The 21,326-nt window shown below is 39.0% G+C and overlaps 1 protein-coding gene across 1 annotated transcript in view; it reads right to left on the bottom strand.

Annotated features, from left to right (window-relative positions):
• CEP112 (centrosomal protein 112) overlaps positions 1-21,326 on the bottom strand; it is a 373,877-nt gene that overhangs the window by 65,641 nt on the left and 286,910 nt on the right. The window contains exon 23 of the mRNA XM_031468925.2: positions 17,833-17,982. Within this exon, the coding sequence (XP_031324785.1) occupies positions 17,833-17,982 (150 nt within the window). The remainder of the gene's footprint in view (positions 1-17,832; positions 17,983-21,326) is intronic.

Here is a 21,326-nt window from a genome sequence, read left to right on the forward strand (position 1 = left end):
CATTTGTAGCAATCTCACTCTAAAAACCAAAGGGAGCAAAAAAATTTTTTGCTTGTAAATATTTTTTCCTGACAACTTTTCTCTATTAATCTAGAATCTGACTCATCTCGACCCTCCATGCTTGACTAAATGAACATGTTTGTGTGTGAAGGTGATATTTTGCTGTATCTTAACTGGAAGTTGCATTTGCTACTTTAATTTCACCAAATACTGACTATTTCTCTACACAGTATAATCAATGATTAAATTTTTGCCAAGTGCCTCCTTCAACTCATCCCATTAAGAAGACACCCTCTTTTCATGGGCCCCTTAATTTTAATGTCCATTTCATTAGTAGTTAAACATGCATTTGTATGAAATTCTATTGATTTTTATTTTGGGAAGATTTCGTTTAACTTTTTTTGGACGTTTGTTTATGTTTATTGATAAAATGAAAGGAATTTTTCTGTCATGAAATAATCTAGTCTGAACACGATGAAACAGAAACTTGGATAAACATCATAAGAAGGAGGGGAAGGGACCCAACAGTTCAGAGCTTCTAGATAGCTTGGGGATTGATAATCGAAAGAGGACAGATCAGAAAACATTCTTATCTTGCAGGAAAGTCTGTAAGTATGATTCTTCTTTTAGCCCTAAAATTTTGTCAAGTGTTTCCAAATGAAAAATTCAGAGAAATGCTATTAATGGGTTGCCTCAGAGAGATGTAGGATAAAGGATGGACCGAAAGCCAGTCTTGGGAGGCTGCGGCGGCCAAGGAAGTCTTACTAGGGACAGAGACATCTGAGATGAGACCTGTGGAATGAGCAGGAGTGGGACAGGGGAAGGGGCAAAAGCTGAAGGAAGAGCAAGCTTGTCCCATTTGAAGAGTTACAAGATGAGTATGGTGGGAGTGTGGGATGCATAGAGGGAAGAGAGGAGAGATGGCTGAGCAAGCCGGGCAGTCATGAAGTCTTGTAAGCCTTGGGACAGCATCTGGGCTGCATCCCCAGGCCCCTGGGAACCCAATGAAGATCAAGAAAGGGTTTTTTAAGGGGGGAGGGCATAGCTCAGTGGTAGAGTTCATGCCTAGCATGCAGGAGGTCCTGGGTTCAATCCTCAGTACTGCCATTTAAATAAATAAACAAATAAACCTGATCAGCTTCACCCCCCCCCACCAACCCAACGAAAAAGAAAGGATTATGTAATATGGGTTCCATTTGAACACATCTCAACTCTTATTGGATAGGGTCTTTTTAGTAATTAACTGAACAATTATTCTTATGCAGGACTTATTAAGTAGAAGCACTATTCTAAATGCTTTCCAAGTAGTAATTCATTTATTTCTCACAGCAATTCCTACAACTTTTATTGTAACTTCTATTTTTTTGAAATGAGGAAACTGAGGCACAAGGAGGTAGAGGAACTTGCTTGAGGTCCCATGGTTTCTAAATGGTGGAGTAAGGATTTGAACCCAGGCAGTCTTGGCTCCAGAATCCATGTCATCAAGCCCTACAGCTTTCTGAAACGCAACACATGCAAGAGCATCTAAGAGGATACTTCGAGCCTTAGAAAAATGAAACGGTGGTAACAAAAAGATCTGGTTTCGTGTAAAACTTCATGGTTTGGCAAAGGTTGAACAACTACTCAGGGTAACACAGAGCCTGTCATTTTCACGGCACTGTGTTAGCGTCCTTCCGAAAATAAAGAACACTGCTGTATTGCCTCCTTTTATTCAGTCATTGAGCATTTGACATCACAGAAATAAAGCCATTTGAACTAAATGGATTTTCAAAATAATTGGTTTCCTCTTAGAAAACAAATTCCTCAGTCTCCTCATAAGTCAATCGCGGTGTTAAGCGTCCGCTGAACCTCCAGATCTATGGGACTGCAAGAGATGGCTATTCGTCAGCATTTCCTTCCTTTGGGATGCTCTTTAAATTAGGTACAGTTCTGGAAAGTTGCTTTTCAAATCATGACCTCTTTTCTAAATTGGCCTAGAACATTCTGATTCCAAGGACAACTGGTGATAATTAAAAAAAAAAAAATCACAGCAAGCAACAAAGACGACTACCCAAGGAAACATTTCTTAAACAGTTCAGATAAGAAATGGCTTTGCTGAGCTCCACTCTGAAAGCCAAGGGCAAGTCCTGCTTGAGTCACAAGGAACCATATAAGACTGGGGAAGATGCTTCATCCCTTTTGTCAGCTCATATATATTTTAAAGTAAAATATACTTTATTTATTTCCATTTCCATGTGTGTTTGAATACATGGAGAATGTGGGAAAGATCAAAGACTTGGAAGTCTTCGGTTCAAGGCTTGATGCTGCCAAGAGCTATGTGGAAAGCACCAGGTCCTTACCCTCAGGTGGGCTCAAGATTTTATTTGTGAAATGGGGGATGATGGTGGGGAGACGAGAGGTGAGGCAGGCCAATTCTCTAAGATTCTTTTCAACTGTAATGTACTACTAGTCATTCAATATCTTGTAATAACCTATAATGGAAAAAAATTTGAACTTAATATCTTTTTGCTGTACACCTGAAACTAACACAAAATTATAAGTTAACTATAGTTCAATAAAAAGGATTCTATTAATCAACAAATAATATAGGACTATGATTTTTGTAGGTATAAAAGGGAACAGTTTTGCACGAATAGACTATATTTAATATTCTGCTCATTAAACTCTGTTAAGAATAAAGGAAGGATGGATGAGAACATGATGTCTGAGAACAGGGAGATGGTGAACTTGAGTGGAAAACTGCCATCAAGAAGAAAAGAAATCAGAATAAAAATTCAGCTAGAGAAAATGTAACATGGGATCTGACAGACAAGACTGTTATTTGAAATGATCAGAGCTCAGGATCAGTTTTAACGAAAAAGCATTAGGCCAAGAAGGGAGATGGTAGACTTGTTAGCAAGGCTGAAACAGGGGCCACAGCAAAGTCGATCCCACAGAAGAACATCCACTGTCTAGGCTGGGAGGGAATTTGGGTCAAGCCTGCATCTTTGGCCTCTCCAATTAAGGGTATCCACCTAGTATTTAATCTTACCCTGTAAGGTGTGTTCAAAGCAGAAGACATGCATGGTTAGATGTAGAACACAAACCATCTTGTGATGTTAATAACGGACTTGTTCCATATTCTAACAGGAGCCCAAACCACTTCTGTATCCTTCCCATGGTAGACATGAACTTACAACACCGCACTGTTTATTAACTACACCAAAGGAAAAATTAGGTCAAATTCAGACTTTGTAAACAAGGATTTTCAGATACTATTTAAAAATAAAATGAAACCAGATAAGCCAGCTTGGAAAACAGAGAAGAAAGCAAAATACATCTCTCCAAGGAACACCACTATTTGCTAACATTTGAAATAATTGTTTTTTTAAAAAAAGCAACAATGAAATACCACTGACAAAAATGATTCACTGCACGAAAACTGGCAGTCTAGTTGAGGCCAGGTTAGAACTCTACGAGAAGACAAGTTTACTGCGAAGAACTTGAGAAGGACCCAGGTCTCCGGATGAGGAAATGCAGGCTAGCATCGCTTTTAAATTTGGAATGAATTTGCCACAAGGAATGGCAAGAATATAAGATGGAAAAAGAGCAATTGGGAAGAAAAAATAATGCTTGTTTCTAAGAATGCTGCTGCTTTGTTTTATGAACCAGTCTATTTGTTTTGGCTGCAACTAAACTCAAGAATGTTTTCTGCATATTTTACAGTGTAGTTTATAGACATCAAAGGAACAATCTCTCCTTTCATCATTATTTACACATAAAAATAATGCAATTTGTGGTGCATGTAAGATGTTACTTCTTAAAAAGCTCTCGAGTCTAATTTATTAATTGCTTGAGATTTAAAGTTAAACAAGGGTGAGATGCAAATCATATGTTACTCTGAAATATTTTACCACCAAATCTTGTTTTATTAATGAGATGTCGAGCAGCCATATGAATATTTATTTATGTGGTTAGAGGGCTTTATGAAGAATCCTGGAGCAAGTGACAGAGGCATGAAAGCAAAAGGGTTTTGCCTCTCTTGAAAAAAGTGGGGGCTGTGTCTTTGTTTTTAATTCCACTCTTTCCTCTGTGCTTCCAACATTAAAGCATTCCTGTAACCCACCAACCACCCCGATCTCTTTTGCTCCAAATCTTTAGTTTCAGCTGCTACTACTGCTGCTATGATAGCAACAGACTCCTACTGACAACCCTGGAAATAACATTTTGGTCTTTTCCGCTGGCATGACAGCATCACGTTAATTTTTTTCCAATGAGATGCATTTGGAAAGTACAATACATGCATAAAACTCGGTTTATCTTCATTCATGTATTAATTTTGATTTAGTCCCTTAGAAATTCTGTGTAAAGCTGTAGGTTAATTCTGTACATGATCTATTTCTTTATGCAACAAATCCCCTAAAAATAACACCTTACAAGTGTAAAGCAAAATGAGCTAGGCTTGTCGGAAAATTTTCCCATGATTTATAACGCACACTACTGCAGAATCACAGTTACGATAATACCACTGTTTATTTGTAGCTTCACTTTTTTCTAAGAATGTACAATAACTGTTGGAAAATACACCTGTATGTACATACATATGGAGATGTAGTTTACCTGTTTTTGAAAAGTATATTCACACAAATACCCAAATACACACACGTACATATATACATGCATTCCATTTCCTTTTTTAAAAGGACACCTGTATCTCAACCTGTACAAGTCAGTACAGCATCATGTGAAATATAGTCAGAAAAACCCATGAAGTATTTCCCCTCTTCCACTGCGGCCTGTCCTCAAGGCTGCCCGCCCCACCCTGCATATACCCGCCAGCTCTGTTCCTCAGGCTCCTAGATTACCTTCTGGCTCCCCTTCCCCACTTCCTCCTCCACATACTACTTCGGTGTCCGTCAAAGTGAGATAGCTCATCTAATTGTTAGGAAGAAAGACTCTGCTTAAACAGTTTCACATTAGAGCATGAACTACTTCAAGTGGTTTAGAACACATCAAGGACGCCTGCGTCTTAAAAGAAGAGTTTGCTGACCCCTAGGCTCAGCTCTTTAACTGCAGACCATGCATCTGCGAGTCTGTGTGGCGATCTCTGCTTCTTTTACCTGCAAAGTTGGTGCTGATGTGCTTAAAGCTGCCTTAAAATACAACAGACGTAAAATTTCGCATATGATACCTAGGGATTGTATTCTTCCAATCAACTAAATCTTTATTATTGGGTGCCCAGTACCATGGGTTCTATGCAGAAACCGGAGACAAGAAGAGAATCACTAAGCATTAATGACAGAACTTCAGGAGAGTGTACGGTTCCCCAGGGCCTGGGGCAGTCAGAAAAACTTCATGGAGGAGGTAGGCAGGACCTTGAGATGGCCTTGGTGGTACTCGACAAGCCAGAGGGCTGAAGTGGAGGCTGCAGTGAGGAAGAAGGCGCATGGCCTGAGTGAAGGCAGGATGAAGGCAGATATGAACCGAGGACAGCGAGAGGACCAGCGTGGCCAGAACAGAATACGCGTGTTGAGGAACACTGAGAAATCTGGATGGGCTTTGGAAGCCAGGCAGGAAGAGTTTGATCTTATCATTATAACTGATCCTTTAAATTCAATTGAGTAATGTGACATCGTGAGACATTAAAACATCATCAAAAGTTATAAAATGAAAAATGAAAGTCTTATTTCTCCAAAATAACCAGGCACCCATTTTTGAGACCCAGTCAGGCAATTTTAAATATATGTAACATTCTGTTTTCTTTCCACTTACTACACTTTGCCCATCCTGTCTCATTTTCATGGAGAGGTCTACTTCATTCTTTTAAAATGGCCTCACAATATTTCACTGTATGCATGTACCATCATTTAATTCTTCCCAGCTTTTTGCTCAAATAATACTACAAGGATATGGTAGATCCTTGCAGGTACATCCATGGAATAAATTCCAATTAGTGGAACTATTGAGCCAAAGGTTATGTGCACTTAAAATGCCAGTAGATACCCGCACACTGGCCTCCGAAGAGGCTACACTGATTTAAACTTCCAGTGACAGTGCATCATTGGGTATTTTCTCCTTAAAATGTATGCCCACCAAGGGGCAGCCAGGCCCTTTGAAACTTCGTAGTTTTGATTTATGTTCCTTAATAATGGGTGAGAATAAGCGTATTTTCATATATTTGCTGGATATTACTTTTTGTCTGTGAATTCTGTGTTCCTGTCCTTTGCTCTTTTGGGCCACTGGCTTGTTAGTTTTTTCCTACTGATTTCTAAGTACTCTTTGTAAGGCAGGGAAACCAGTGATTTAAGATTTTTCTGGCAGAGTTCTTCATACTGGATTGGAGCTGAGAGACTTTTGGCAGGGACATCAGCTGAGAGGAGGCTGTTTTAAATCAATCTCAAGTTGAGAAGGGCTCTGAACAGGGTCATCAGAGGAATAAGAAATATATTCTAGGATGCTGGTGATACACATGAGATAAATGAGGATGAAGGAAAGAGAGGATGAAGACAAACCCAAAGTTTCTAACAGGAAACAGAAAGACTGGGGGTAACCCTGACAGATTGGAAAGAGGAGCCAATTTGGAAGGGAAGATGATAATTTGATGCTCAGTTACTGAGTCTGAAATAGTAGTGCACGCTCCAAAAGAAGATGATTTACAGGCAGTGTCAGATATGGGACCCAACCAGGAATCAGGCTGAGGCTTCTGGGAAGCATCTCTATACAAGTGACAGCTGAAGTCACAGAGGAGATGAGCTCACCGTGCAAGGGAACAGGAGAAGCAAAGCCCAGGACACAGACTTGAGGAACATGCATGAGGAGGAAGAGAGACCAGCGGAGGAGACAAGTAGACCACAGAAGAGTGAGTTTCTAGAGCAGGGGTTAGCAAACTATGGCCAGCAGGCCCCGTATCTGGCCCCTGGCCTGCTTTCTCAAATAAAGTTTTATTGGAACACAGCCATGCCCACTTGGTGACCTACTGTCTAAGGCTGCTTTTATAACACAATAGCGAAGGCTGAGGAATTGTGACAGAGAACCCATGGCCCGTGAAACCTAGAATAGTTACTATCCAGCCCTTTTACGGAAAACAGTTTTCCAATCTCTAGAAGGAAAACTCTTGGTCAATATAGGCAAATGCTGCATGGAGTCAGAGGATGATTAGAAGTGGGAAAACACCACTAAACTTGGCGAAGAGGTACTAGGTTACTTCGTAAACTTTCTGTATTATGATGGGCTTAGAAAAGGGACTTCAAGGGAATATTTGGAAGAGTTGACTCATACATCAGGAAAAAAAAGAGCAAGAGGTTGGTCAGTAGCTAGAAGGCACATCACAGAGGACAGTGGAATGTCTCCCATCCACCTGTCTGCCCTTCCACCCTTGTGTTGAGAAGGCTGAGTGTCATCATGACTGTGGGGATTAGAGCTGGAAGTCAGCTTCATCAAGAAAGTGGGGGAAAGGGCACTGTGTGCAGCAGTAGGCTGGTGAATGTTTAATAACTGGCTCTCAAAAAATATTTGTAGCAGCACGCACCGATTTCCATGGTGCACATACTCCAGCTGGCAGAATTCCTGACAATGTAACAATCGGCCCCTTCAAGCCAGCACAATACGTGCCAGCACACCAACTGGGTGATGCTGTCACCCAGGCTGAAGTCGGGGCGGATGGAGCACAGGAGGACATGAGCAGGGTGTTGAGTTCTTTAGGAATAAATCCTGAGAAGCAAGAGATAATATTGTGCTAGTTAAAAGGAAAAGGCATGGACTTCAATATTAATAAGTGGTAAAAGAGAGGTCTGTTAAGGGTCACAAGGGATTGAAGAGAAACTCAGCTCCTTCTAGAGTAAAGAGCCATCTGAATTGAATTTTTTAATAAAATTAACTTAATATATTAAATCGTTATCAAGTCTTCCAATAATTAGGATTCTATATAACCCAGTGCTTTTGAATATACACATGTGTAAATACACATCATTATGTGTAATTTTAGCTGTTGATACCTAAATAATGATGAAATTATATATTTCAGTGCTCACGATGTTCATCATACTGACTTTGAAATAGTTTCTGATACAGTTCAGAATTATTAAAGATTAAACTATTTTTATATACTAAAAAAACACTAAATAATGCATCTATATTCCAAAATTTGATTAACCAAAGCAGTCCGTAGTTTGGATCAGGCAATAATAAAACTGACCATACAGAATCACTTAGTGACTTCCTAGGAGTAACATTTACCTGGACATTGGTGAAGAAGAATCTTTTTTTGGCCTGTATTCTTTCAATCACTCAGTCACTCATGCGTTCACTCATCAAACCTATTTGACTCCTTAGTATATGCAAGGCAATGTTCCAGGGGCTAAAAATATTCTTCATAGTGCTTGAAGGATTTTTTCCACAGAACAATATTCAACTGTCTTTAAATAAAATCAAAATTTGCCAGAAAACAGAACTGGAAGGAAAGGGATGGGGTAAATACTTTAGAGGGCGGGCTGTTCATTTCTTCCCTGCTCATTTATTGTTATTGCTTCTCCTTGCTCTAGGAAGCAAGGTCATCATTCGCTGCCACGCTGTATCCCAGCTTATCTTCCAGAACATTCTTCCTGGAAAATGGCACTTACGCTTTATGCTAGTATGACTGAACGGCTGTCTTCCTTTCTAAGTGAGCAGGCGAGCCTTCTTGGGTGGGATGGAAAATACATTTCTATTCTTAGCATTATTAATTCTAATTCAGGAGGGCACAAAGAGAATGTCACTTCCCTCTGCGCCCTCAGGACGTGCATGCAGGGGAGACAAGAATTAAATAATGAACAGGTCCCAAACAAAGCCATCTGATGCTAGGCATTGAGATTTCTTTCTCTTTCTCAATGCTACTAAAACCCCACAATGAGGTTTGTAATTTTATTCTTTGGGAAATGGATTCCTGTAAGCTTTTAGCACAGTGAGAATTGCCCAATCTTATGAAATATTCCTTTTTTTCCCTCCCTCAAGCCCTTCTGGTAACACAGACCAGATTTCTAGATGTCCTACTGGCAGCCGACCTTTTCTCGTGAACTCCAGTCAGTGGCCAAGGGAGAGGAGCATCAGTGCTTTAAAATCTTTTTTCTATGCCTGCAAGCAAAAATTTTACAACATTTCTCCTTGATATGAAATCTCTGCTTGGACATCTGGCTTCACAGTGAGGCACTTTCAATACACAGGCTTCAAAGAAAGGGCTTAGCCCTGGTGGTGCAGTGATGCCAGAAGAATGTTCCACAGTCTTTCTATAGAACTATTTCTAACAATTTCCCCCAATGAACTTCCGTGAGTTCAGTGGAGAGTGCTAACTAGCACTCAGATAACTTGGCTTTGGTGTACAGCCTTATGCGGGCCTACCCCTGGGGTACTGGAGCTTAGAAATTATGCTCTTGGATAATATAAACAAAGTGTAGGATATTTTATTAGAATCTGCCTATTAGGCAAAATAAATCACTATTACCAAAGGATCTGAGTTATTTTTGCCTATCTGCTATACCATCACAGAATATTTGCAAGCTTGCTGCCTTCAATAAAATAACATGAGAATAAAGTGACATAATTAGTTTCCAGAGCCTTGACTTATGAGCTAACATCATTCATTTATTCAGCATATTTCTAGAACTTTCCACTTCTAGAACCAAACACTGCAGTAAGTGCTTGCTCTCAAGAAGCTTAGAATCTACTTGGCGAGAAAGAGAATTAATCAAAGTGCAGGTTCGCGATCTCCTCTTTGCAATCTGAAAATCCTCTTAAAGTCACAGAGTATTTTTGAAAGGTTGTGGTTAACTTGTGAGGCAACAAAACCTGACTGACCTAGTTTCTGTTTGTCCCGTTTACTGGGGGGTAGTCCTACGTTTCACCATGCACTTGCGTCTGGGGACAGCGTGTTGTCCCAGACCCCCCTGGAGATAAAGTAAAAGCACTGTGTCGCCTTCCTGGAATCTGCAGATCCTGATCTGCAAAACTCATTCAACCTCCAGGTTTTGCATAAAGGAGTGGGGACCCCCGCATTACAGTGCAGTGAAAACCTCCCTAGAGGAAGGAACAAAGCTGGCATGAGCTTTTCACTCTGACATTTCACAGAAAGATGACATTTAAATCTTAAAGGGAAAGGACTTCACATGGAGCTCACGCCATCACAGAGACCACGAACGCAGAGGGCTGCCTGTTGATATGGTGGAGGGAAGGGCAATACTAGACAAGTGGTTCTCCAGGTTTTTGGTCTCTGGACCCCTTTACACTCTGAAAAAATTAAGAACCCCAAGGAGACTTTGTTGATGTGGGTCTTATCTATTGACATTCACCACTTCAGAAATTAAAATGAAGGAATATGAAAATATTTATTAATTCATCTAAAAATAACAGTAATAAAGCCATTACGTGAACATAAATGTATTTTTTAAATAAAAAAAGAACTATTTTCCAAAGCAAAAAAATTAATGAGAAGTGTGGCTCTGTTTTACGCTTTTGCAAGTCTTTTTAATGTCTCACTTAGAGAAGGCAGCTAGTCTCCTACCTGCTTTTGCATTTAATCTCTTGCATTATGTTGCTTTGGTTGAAATATGGGAAGACAACCTAGTCTCACACAGGTAAGTAATTAGAAAAGAAAAGGGAGGAGTATTTTAGTAACTTTTGCGGATATTGTGGGTATTCCTTGGGACTGTATCAAAACTTGAAAAGTGGTAATTTCTTTAAAAAGTTAGTTACAGTGAGGGTTCTGAAACTCTGATCAGTGAATTCTGTGTACTGTTATATTAAGATCCACTGTTCCCTTTTGTATTTTGAATGGATCTTCCCCCCATGCATGATTTTGTAACATCGGGTATTGGCCATTTGGAAAACACTGGTTCAGTGAGTTATAAAAATCTTCCAAATGTTGATACCCTTACTTAATTCTTCCCCCTTTCTTCCCACGCACATCATTAGTAATATCACTGATCTTGACAGAAAAGTCTTTAAGTACTGGGAAGCTGTCAAGCTTACAGTGGTGGTATAGGTTTTCCAAATTCCTAATTTTTGCTTGAAAGCTCAAATTTTATCATTAACAACAATATAGTCAGTCATTGTCCTTCAAGTGTCAGGCTTACTTCCTTTATTTTCAAGAAAACCTCTGTCAGATACTCAAAACGGAATACACGCAGTTTGCCTTCCAAGTGACTAGAGTTCAGGTCTCACTCAAACAAGTGCAGAGCTGCTTTTCCTTGAGACAACCACCTTACTTGTGTACGCAGCAGAAGTGCCTTATGCATGCTTCCTCTTAATATTAAAAAGATGTGTTCTCAAGGATTGAGATTTAATAAAATTAATACTCTTTATTGTTTTGTTTTTTGTTTTCAAAGCACAAGTACGTGCTGGTGAAGAAAATAATGACTACTCGTACAGTTCAGTGTCAACGTCATGGTTCCTGCTAAAACATCAGCAGTTTTATCCACCATTGCTTTTAGATCATCAGTGCAAATGTGTACACAGTGAAAAAGGCGAGTGATGTCTTTGTGTTATTATGAAAATAGTTTTGACCTTATGGAGCCCCTGAAAAGATCTCAGGGACCCTCAGGGGTCTGAGGACAACACCTTGAGAACCACTGGTTTAGATCATGAAGGGTTTTGTCTGCCATGCTGACAAGTATAGATTTTATCCTGTAGGCACAGAAAGCCACTGATGGATTTTAAAAAGCACCACATGCTCATATTTGTGTTTTAGAAAGGTCATTTTATCAACAGTTCGAGGGACAGATTTGAGAGGGTCAAGCTCATGGCAGTGATTCTACAAAAAAGGGATTGTAACAGGCAAGGTCAAAGACGAGGAAGGTCTGACTAAGAAGGCAGGAACTTGTGATTGGGGAATGGGGTATGCATTTGGAAATATTAAGTGTTATTTCTAGGAAGTGACCTTGGGCAGGTAAAGAAGAGGAAGAATTCATTCAAGGGGACTTCCAGAATCTGACTTGAGTGACTGAGTGGATGACAGTGGCACTTTAATTCTCATAATCGAGACAAGAAGAACAGGTTGGGGGTAAGAAGAGTGGGAGCAAGATAAAGTCAGTTTATGATAAATCTAGTTAGAGCAGCCTAAGGGTCCTCCAAGTGTAAACATGCAACAGGAGTTGGAAATACAGATGGAGAGCTCAGAGAAGGTCTGCGTGGAGGTCAAGACTCACAATTCGTTTGCATGGAAGCTTATGTGAGGGGCTGGATTGTCTAGGGATGGCACATCCAGAGAAAATAGATGAGGCTTGGCTTAACCTGAATATCTGAGTATTAAAAAGAGGAAGAGGAGACAGGGAATGGGAAAGAGGGTTTTAGAACAGCAGGTGAATTGGGAAAGTGCCGCCATGGGGCTAAGGGTGCTGTTAGAGACTGTTTATATGGCAGAGTAAGTCCTGTTCATAGATGTTTGTGGTCTCAGATTGGAGTGTATATATAATCTCCCACCCCACTGATGTGGATGGAAATAAAGCCAAGGCTGTAGGGACTTTTTTGCCTGCTCATCCTTCTGCCCTCTTGTAATCCGCCAAGGGGAAGACACACCAGGCAGTTACTAGTCCATGGAGACTGTGCAGACAAGTAGAGCAGGCATGAACCCAATCTAGAGCCTGGAGTCAAACTCAGCCACAGCCTGAATCCAAACCACACTAATGATCCACAGGTCTGTTGAAAGAAAAGTAAATGTTTGTTATTACAACTCATTGAGTTTGGGGGATTGTTTGTTAATCAGCATTGTGGCAATAGCTGACTAACACAAGCTCCTTGTTAAATGTTATAAAGGAGTCAAACAGGTTTCTAAGATCAGACAGTAGATTGAATTTCCCTCTCCCAACACCAAATGAAGTGAGTAAATAAGAGTGAAAATGAGCAGAAAAGCACTAGAGCACTGAAATAGGGTAGTAAGGTAGATACAATACAAAAAACCCTCAAAGGATTGTGGTCAAGGGAAAAAAAAAACATGATTCTGGAGCATTTCAGTGACTCAACTTCAAAATCTGCCCAATTCCCCCAACTCATTACTTTGTTGTGAGTTAACAAAATCCTGAGAATATTAACATTGCCAAATTTGAAGAGGAGAAAACTGTAAGTAGCTTCAGCTCTTCCCTCTTCTGACTGCAAAATGGATGCAGTGGAAAAACTGGTAGAAATCAGAGCTGTCTATCTTCTAGGGAAGTGAGGGTGTCAGGACTTCAGGAATACACACCAAATTGGGATAATTCAAACCGCAAAGGATTAGAAGATGCCCTCTCTCATTAAGGTAGCATGAACTCAGTCACCCCAACCAGACTGCACCCACATCTCTACCCCAGCTCTTCCTCCCTGTCCCCTCAGGTTCCAGAAAATGCAGACACTACAAATAAGTGTTACCGACAAAGGGGAGATTCACTGTGTTTAAACGTGCGACATTGAACGTTTAACATTTAGAGGTATCCTGGTTAATTACTGAATGTATCTTGGTTAATCTATTAAACTTACATGTTAAGAAAGACTTCTTCAAGAATCCCTCAGAAAAAGCAAATCATTGACCTGGGGGAACACTTCAATCTTGCTCAGCCTTCCCCACAGCAATATTAAATGCTAGATGAGCAATGTTTAAGTTCTTGTGGGAAAAAATGTGAACAAGAATGTTCTGCCCATCTAACATGTCATTCCAACATAAAGGTTAATCAGCAGACATTCTTAAACGTGGAAAAACTGAGGGAAGATAGTGCTGTGAGTCTTGTAGGGAGTACTTGACCATGAAATCCAGCCGATTAAGAACGACATCAAAGTAAAAACTTTGGGAATGGAAGTGTAAAAGGCTGTGGTATCAAAGGCCTACGGGTAAGCACCATATCAATTAAAGAGCGCATGAATATTAAGGTTTTGGTTAAAAACAAATTGTAACTATCATAAACCTGGACAGTGTAAAGCTATAACGCGACCCCAGGCAGGAGGTGGCAAGGAGGGTGATGGGAGGACATGTGAGCGTACGAATGTACTCATCTTTCAGCCACAAATCAAATTCTATCTGAAAGTTCAACAGTGCCTTCTGTTTAACTCTTCTTTCATCTGTTGAACTGAAGTAAAATTAACTTGAGATTTTTTCTAAAACTAGTGAAAATACAGAATCAAGCATATTAACCCATCTTGTAAGTCCATTTAGAGTTCCTTCTCGTCTCTCCTTTCATGTAGTAGGACATCTGCAGTGATGTTCATGTCAGTACTAAGATGGTTATTTCTGGGTGATGAGATTTGGGTTGACTTTAAATACTGGGCAGAAGAACCACCCAAAGCAACCCTGCCCAAATTTCTGATCCCAAGACTCGTGGGCATGTAATACAGGTGTTATTTTACACCATCAAGTTTTGGGGTGATTTGGTATGCAGCAGAGATAACTCTTTTTAGAAGCTTGACTCAGAAGGTAAGGAGTGAACTCAAGCAGTAAATAAGTGATAAAGACGATTTTTTTTTTGCTCTCGAGAGAGGGTATCTTACAGCATAAAGTATCTACTCGTGTGAACGCGTTTCCTTTTACACTCAGGAATTCTGGTCTATGAAAGACCTCACTTCATCGGTTGTTCTTAAACAGCAAGAATCACTCCTGCTGTGAGGATCCGCTACCATGAGTCCCTCAGTGTCCACTGGATCCCTTTAAGAATGAGGCTCTTCCTTTTTTTTTTTTTTTTTACCAAATACTTTTTATTGTTTCTTATCGTAAAAGTGGTTTTGTAATTTAAAATCTAGAGCTATGATAAAAGAAGAAAATTACCACAAATTTCATCACTCAAAGATATCCACCAGTAAAATTTTGATACACAATTCTAGTCTTTTTCTCTTTATATATTCTTTTTTTTGCAAAGATGACCCCATATGTATATAATGTTCTGTAAACTGCATTTTCATTGAAAACTATCTTGTGAACATCTTCAAGATTCTTAAATACCCTTCTCCAACAGCGTTTTCACTATTGCATGGTTTTCAGCTCATGTGCTTTGGTGGAAAATAAAGTACAAAAGGGAGACAGAACATGCTGGTACCATGGGTGCCTAGCACACAATGGGAGCTCGATAAACAGTTCTAGGAGAAATGAACGAATGTGAGAATGAGCATCTCTTTGGCTAGCTCAAGCTTAGTACAACTCTTTAACTGCCACTTAGGGCGCATTCTGGAAATGGGTCAAAGGCTAGGCATGTCTCCCGGGCAATTTAATAATGACAGGGAGCACCAGATTATTCTCCAGAATGTTTTATCAAGTTCCACTACCCCAGACGGGTGGCCCTTCAAATGGATTTCAGCGGCCTGCTTTATACCTGGGTTTTTCTCTAAAGACTTGCTTTAATGAAAGGTCAGAAGCTCTGGCCAAGTGAGTGCCCATCTCCACTCTCCATCACCAGCTGGAGAGCTCAGCGCATCATCAGCCCAGAAAGTGGGGTGAAGTACATGTCACAGTGAGTGAGCCCACTGCTTTTACAGCACTATTTACAGCCAGTATTTAAACACTACAAAATATTAGGTCCATATGCGCTTATTTTAATGTCTGTGTAGACAAATGTATTTGGTTTCAGAAAACCAAATGCAAGCCTCGTGGTGACTGTGTCTCTCTCTGAGTATCTATATCTATAAAACACTCAAATATAATTAGAATGTCCAACTCAGACAACTGTTGCAAAAGTGCTGCTACCATTCAGGCAGACAGAAAATTTGAGTGAGGGTATTCGGGTCCACTTATGCACTTGGTCACTGACACACTTTCACAGACAGAATGTAGAGACGGAGGGATGGTGTAATAGTTAATAGCTGAGGCTTTCAAGTCAGAAAGACTGTGACTCGAACCTGGCTCTGACAGTTACTTAGCAGTTGACCTGGGGCTGGTTACTTAACCTCAGAGCCTCAGTTTTCCCATTTGTAAGATGGGGATGACAGAAATGCCCTCCTTGTAAAGATTACTTATAAGGCTTAAATGAGGTAATGGAATGTGAGGTGAATGAAAATGTTTGGCAGAGGGCCTGGTACACACTACATGTTGAATGAATATCAGCTATTATTCCTGTTATTGTTTGTGACATAGCCTAAAAAGAAAGCCAGGCAATGAGTGATAATAAATTATCTTACGTAGTTAGTTAAAAAAAAAAAGGCATTCACTTTATACAGAGTCTGAGTGAATCAAAGGTCAACTATATTCTCTCTACATTGTAATTTTAATTATTTTCAAGTACCTATGGTACCTATGTTTTGGATGTCGTAAATATAATAGAACACTATATATATGTATATATACTGCCATCTTTTAACTTCAACTTCAGTCTTTACGATTTGACAGTTTGTTGGAAATTAGGATCAGAATGTTTTTCCCTTTTAAAAGGTAAATGCAAAAACAATTAAAAATAGGCCGTTATACTAATTATATTTCTTCCAAGTTTTTTTAAATCTTTAAGAGACAATACTAGAAACCATGTTATTACGGAGTAAATTCATGTTTTCCCTTTTGTATATACTGGGATTTAATTATTTATTTAAAATTCGGAAGTTACCTACCAGTTGGTACTTGGATAGCAAGTGGAAAAGAAATTTATTTAAAATGAAATTTTTATACAACAAACGAATTTAAACAAAGCAGTCAACTCAGTTCATGCAAAGCAAAAGAGTCATGCAGATCCATGAGTACTTCCTCTACATTTATAAATGGTAAGAGTTTCAAAGATTTTAAAAAGTTACCAGGATATGAAAAACATCTTTTTTTGTCTCATATCACACGTATGGGGAAAAAAGCTCATGGATGGAAAAACACAGGGAAAATCTCATTAATAACAAAATTAATCCTCACTTTTAAACCGAGGAGTCTCGATGTAATGGCCTCCAAGGTTTTGTCCATATCTTAAGGTTTTTTATTCTATTCAGTGTTGTCCAGGCTTAAAGGCTATATATAAAATAGCAACTTAAGTTAACACTGACTTTTGCCTAAATTACTCAGATTGCCTGCAATGGGCTATAGAAAAGAAAGATGGATGGATTAGGCAGAAAAGGGTAGTGATAAAACCCAAATGTTTCTTTCATTTTCCTCTGCTTTGTACGATTACTCTACACGCTTTAAGCATTGTTATAACAAAGTAAAATCACCGAAAAATAATCTTTTGCTGAGAATTATTTAAGAAAAAGTTCTGTTCTCTTTTAAATCTTATTTATAAAGGTTTCCAGACACTTATCTTCACAGATTAAACACAGCATGATGTAGACACTTAATAATATTCACTGCTATGAAGCCAAGAAAAAAACTACTTTGAGATCTAACTGCCTGTCACCTAAAGGATCAGGGTCCAGGGAATTTTCTGTTGCTATTGAAGGTGTGATTCTCTGAAGCCATTTGGAAACAACCTAGGTTCTCAGCAGCAACACATCTACCCTGTACTATGTCAAAGCACATCAAATGGTTGGCATTCCAAACCTCAAACAGGTTATTTCTCATTATGCGAACACATAATGAAAGGATGTGGGCAAAGAATAGAAGGTAAATTGGAAGCTGACTTCTGAATTTATTAGCCAGCAGTACTGGACTAAAACAGTCATGCTAATTTCAAGAGACAGTTCCAAAGTGGTTCTCAAGAGAAAGGACAGGGTATTTTTCAAATATTTGTTCAATGGGAATGGACTGGGCTTGCCAAAAATGACTTTTTATGCTGGCATGTGATCTCTTAGAGGGAAGTCAGCCTGAGTCACTGGATACATCAAAGGTAGAGTCCAGTGAATGGAATTATGCAGGCTGTGTGAACAAGCCAGATACCTGCATTCATCTGCCCACTGCTGGGATTCCAGCCCTCCTTTTAATTATATTAAAGCAGCTGGTACCACTGGTTACTGAAGTCTTCAGATTACCTTGATTGCTCGGTCATTATCTCTAATCAGCTGCTTCTTCTCATCTTCAAACTTCTGCATCACATCCTGGAGCCGCCTTTCTGCAGCAAGCTGCTGCCGGCTGTTCTCCTCTTTCAGAGAGGAAATGGTTGTCTGAAGTTCTGCTATGATCTAAAATGAAAACAGCATGCTATAGCTTCAGATTCTTCAGTGAGAGGCACCTATTTTATATGTATTTATGCTTAACAGAAGAAGGGATTTGGCAAAACGCTAGTCCACGAACTAAATATTTTCAATTAACATATCACACACTCTAGTGCCTGAAATTCCACACAATAAAAGACTATAATAAAACTGTGAATGGTGAACAACTGCTGAACCAAATATACTTGGAAGCCACTTCCGCTATAACATTCCACAATATTTACTCATCAGAGGAAAGAACATCTGTGATCTCAAAAATATGGAACGTGTCAGAATTTCTTTTACTGAGAAGCATACTTATTAGAGTGAAAACAACTATTTTGCCTTTCATGATACTTTGAACTATAATAACCAAAGAAAGTAATAAACAGAGTTCATTCTTCATAGTTACCTAATTCTACACCATCATTTTTGAGTGTTTACTAATGTTTACATCTTGTGCTAAGCACTTGAGTTTCTGTGTCATTTACTACTGTGAGACAAGCATTATCATGGCCCACCTTTTACAAATGGAGAAACAGAGGCATAGAAGGAGGTCAAAGATTTTATATGGCTGAAGATGACATCCACCCAGGAGACAGGCAGGATTTGAACCGTGCAGACAGACTGATTGCTGTATAGTTGATTCCTCTTAACTAGCTACTCTTTGCCTTTCTTTTAAACAAGGTTTTGGTATTAAAGAGTTTATTAGGATATAGCTCCAAATAGGTGGCTTTCTTCCTAACTGATATATGTTCATGAAAGTTTGTTTTTGGTTCAAAAGAGTCATTTCAGAGACTCCCGTAGCATTCTCTACATTTGAGAATTAGTTCTCTTCCATCACCGAGTTCCCTCCACGTTCCCGAAGTAAATCTGATGAGGGACCTTTTTATTTGACAGGTTTACTGAGAGCATTGCTCTTCCTTTGGGTTGGATGCACCCATTTCCTTTCAAATTCAATAGCGATGCCCTTTTAAAAGCAGGAAATGGTGGCTTCTTCTAATGAAAAAAGGAAGTTAGTTCCAGGTTAGAATATAATGCTGTTGGTGAGAAACACTGGACAAGTTAATTATCTCCCTTGAAGCTCAGTTTTCCAACTATTATTTGATGATAAAACTAGATTACAGAGTTATAAGGCAATAAATAGAAACTGTCTGGAGTCTTCCAGATGCCAAGTCTTAGAGAAACATTAGTTGTTACTAGTGACATAAATATTTACCAAAAAATGGAACATTGATGCTTTTAGAAGTGAGCAAACTCACTATAACAAAGTTTAACACTTAGAATTTGTAAATATTTTAAGACAATTGTGTAATAAATGACAAAATATGTTAATATTTTTAAATGCAAACTTGAACCTTCTGCTATGAGTAGAGGAATTCATTTACTAGGAATGAAGATGTTTTCATCTGTTTTCTGAATTCTGATTAAATGGTTTCATTCTGGCATCAATTCAATGAATTCTCATAGCACTTCTATGAAACAGGGAAGGTTAAATTCTTAGAGTAAATGTCAAAATCTGAGGCACAGAATAATCAGCCCACTCACAGTCACAGAGCAAGAGGAGCCAGAGATAAGAAAGAGCCAGAGTTCCTTGGCCCAACATGAAACTTAAGATTGATATTTTATAGGAACACGGGGCCAAATAGTAAAAACAACTTAATATTTCAATGACTATTGCAATGTTTCAAGTTGAGTAAACTAAAACTTGGTAGAAGTGATGAGTTTAATTCTGTAATGTGTTCAGTGTGTGCGTGTGTGCGTGTGTGTGTGCTTAGTTCTATGCAATTTTATCACATGTATAGATTCATATACCCACTATCACAATCACAAAATGCATTTTTAAGGCACAAAGTAGTTTCGTATTCTTTACAAAATAGTAAGTTTTAGATTAGCTTTTAATTGACCAAGACTGAAGATAAAAATATCTGGGGGCTTTCCAAATGACCATGAGGACATGAGACATGGATCTCTTCTTTTCAAAAGATTTATGACAAAAGTACATCAAAAAGAAATAAATGCAGGTTTTGGGAGGAGTGATGAGCAAAGACCAGGATGTTCTGAGGAGAGCATGCTTTTAGAAAATGAAACCTTACATTCTCGGGGAGGGGGGGATTATGAGATTCCTTTGGGGAGATAATGAGATTATCTTTGGAAAGTTATTTTTAAAACTTATGAAGATGATACAGGGAGAGTGTCAAAACACTTCAGGTGAAATACCTTGTAAAGATAAGTAGATAAACTGTTTGATAGACTGACAATAATATAGATTTAGAGAGGTGACTGAAATATGGATAATTTTAAAAACAGATTTGAGATTTACTTGAAGATGGAGAAGTAATCACACTAACCAGATTAACATGCTTTAGGTGAGGAACAAAACTCTTGGTTGCAGACCTAGAGTATAAGACAACAGACTCTTCACCTTAGCTCAGTGCATATAACTGGCACTCGATAAAAGTTTAAGTGGTGGAACTACAATCATAGTAAATAAGAAAAAATAACTCCCTGGCAAATGATATTGAGCTAATCTAGTCTTTTCATAGAATAATGTAAAACGTTTCCGAGAAAAATGAAAACTAATCTATACAATCCGAATCAAACCCCATCAGTTTTGATCGAATCATATCAAAAATCATGAACCAAAATGCCACCACTCAACTAACTGTCTACCCTGTATTAGCTTCAGAGAAAAAAGTGCATTAGAACATTTCCATATGGATATGAAAAATTAATATTTTAGAAAGCAAAAGGAAATCTATTTGGGGCTAATAATGTAAGCAACTTAACCAAGAAAGCTGTAAGAGTTAATCATTATTGTTAAGCAATTTCTCATTTGCATAAATGTTAACAGTCTTATTAGGTCTTAAAAATAACTACAGGATTCTAAATAGAGGTTAAGATTTCATTTTTAACTCTATTGTTTTTCAGATCACAGTATAGTTTGAGATTTTTATAAAACTCTTCTTTAAAATACAGTAGACAAGGCATGCTTGGGAAGGCTTGGCAAACATTGAAGACCCTCAGGAAATGAGTGGAAGAGGGGCATAGCTTCCTTCCAGTCGCCACCCTGGAGGGTGACATGAAGGCTGGGGGCACGTGGGACACGCGGCTCATGAGCGGGCACCAATCTGCATCGGCAGGAGGGGTGTGGGGCAGTGCGGGGGAAGCCAGCCCCTTGGCAATGGGGGGCTTGGCTGGCATTCAGCTTCAGTGTTCCCCACAGCTACCTGTATTCCTGCAAAGTGGCAATGTTTTTCTTTGAAAAATGGCCACCGGGGAAGTCAGTTGAGTGGGGAAAACTGCATGAAAGATGAAAAGGCAAGGTTAAT

Source organism: Camelus dromedarius, chromosome 16 (assembly GCF_036321535.1).
Source record: "Camelus dromedarius isolate mCamDro1 chromosome 16, mCamDro1.pat, whole genome shotgun sequence".
Taxonomy (NCBI): Eukaryota; Metazoa; Chordata; class Mammalia; order Artiodactyla; family Camelidae; genus Camelus; species Camelus dromedarius.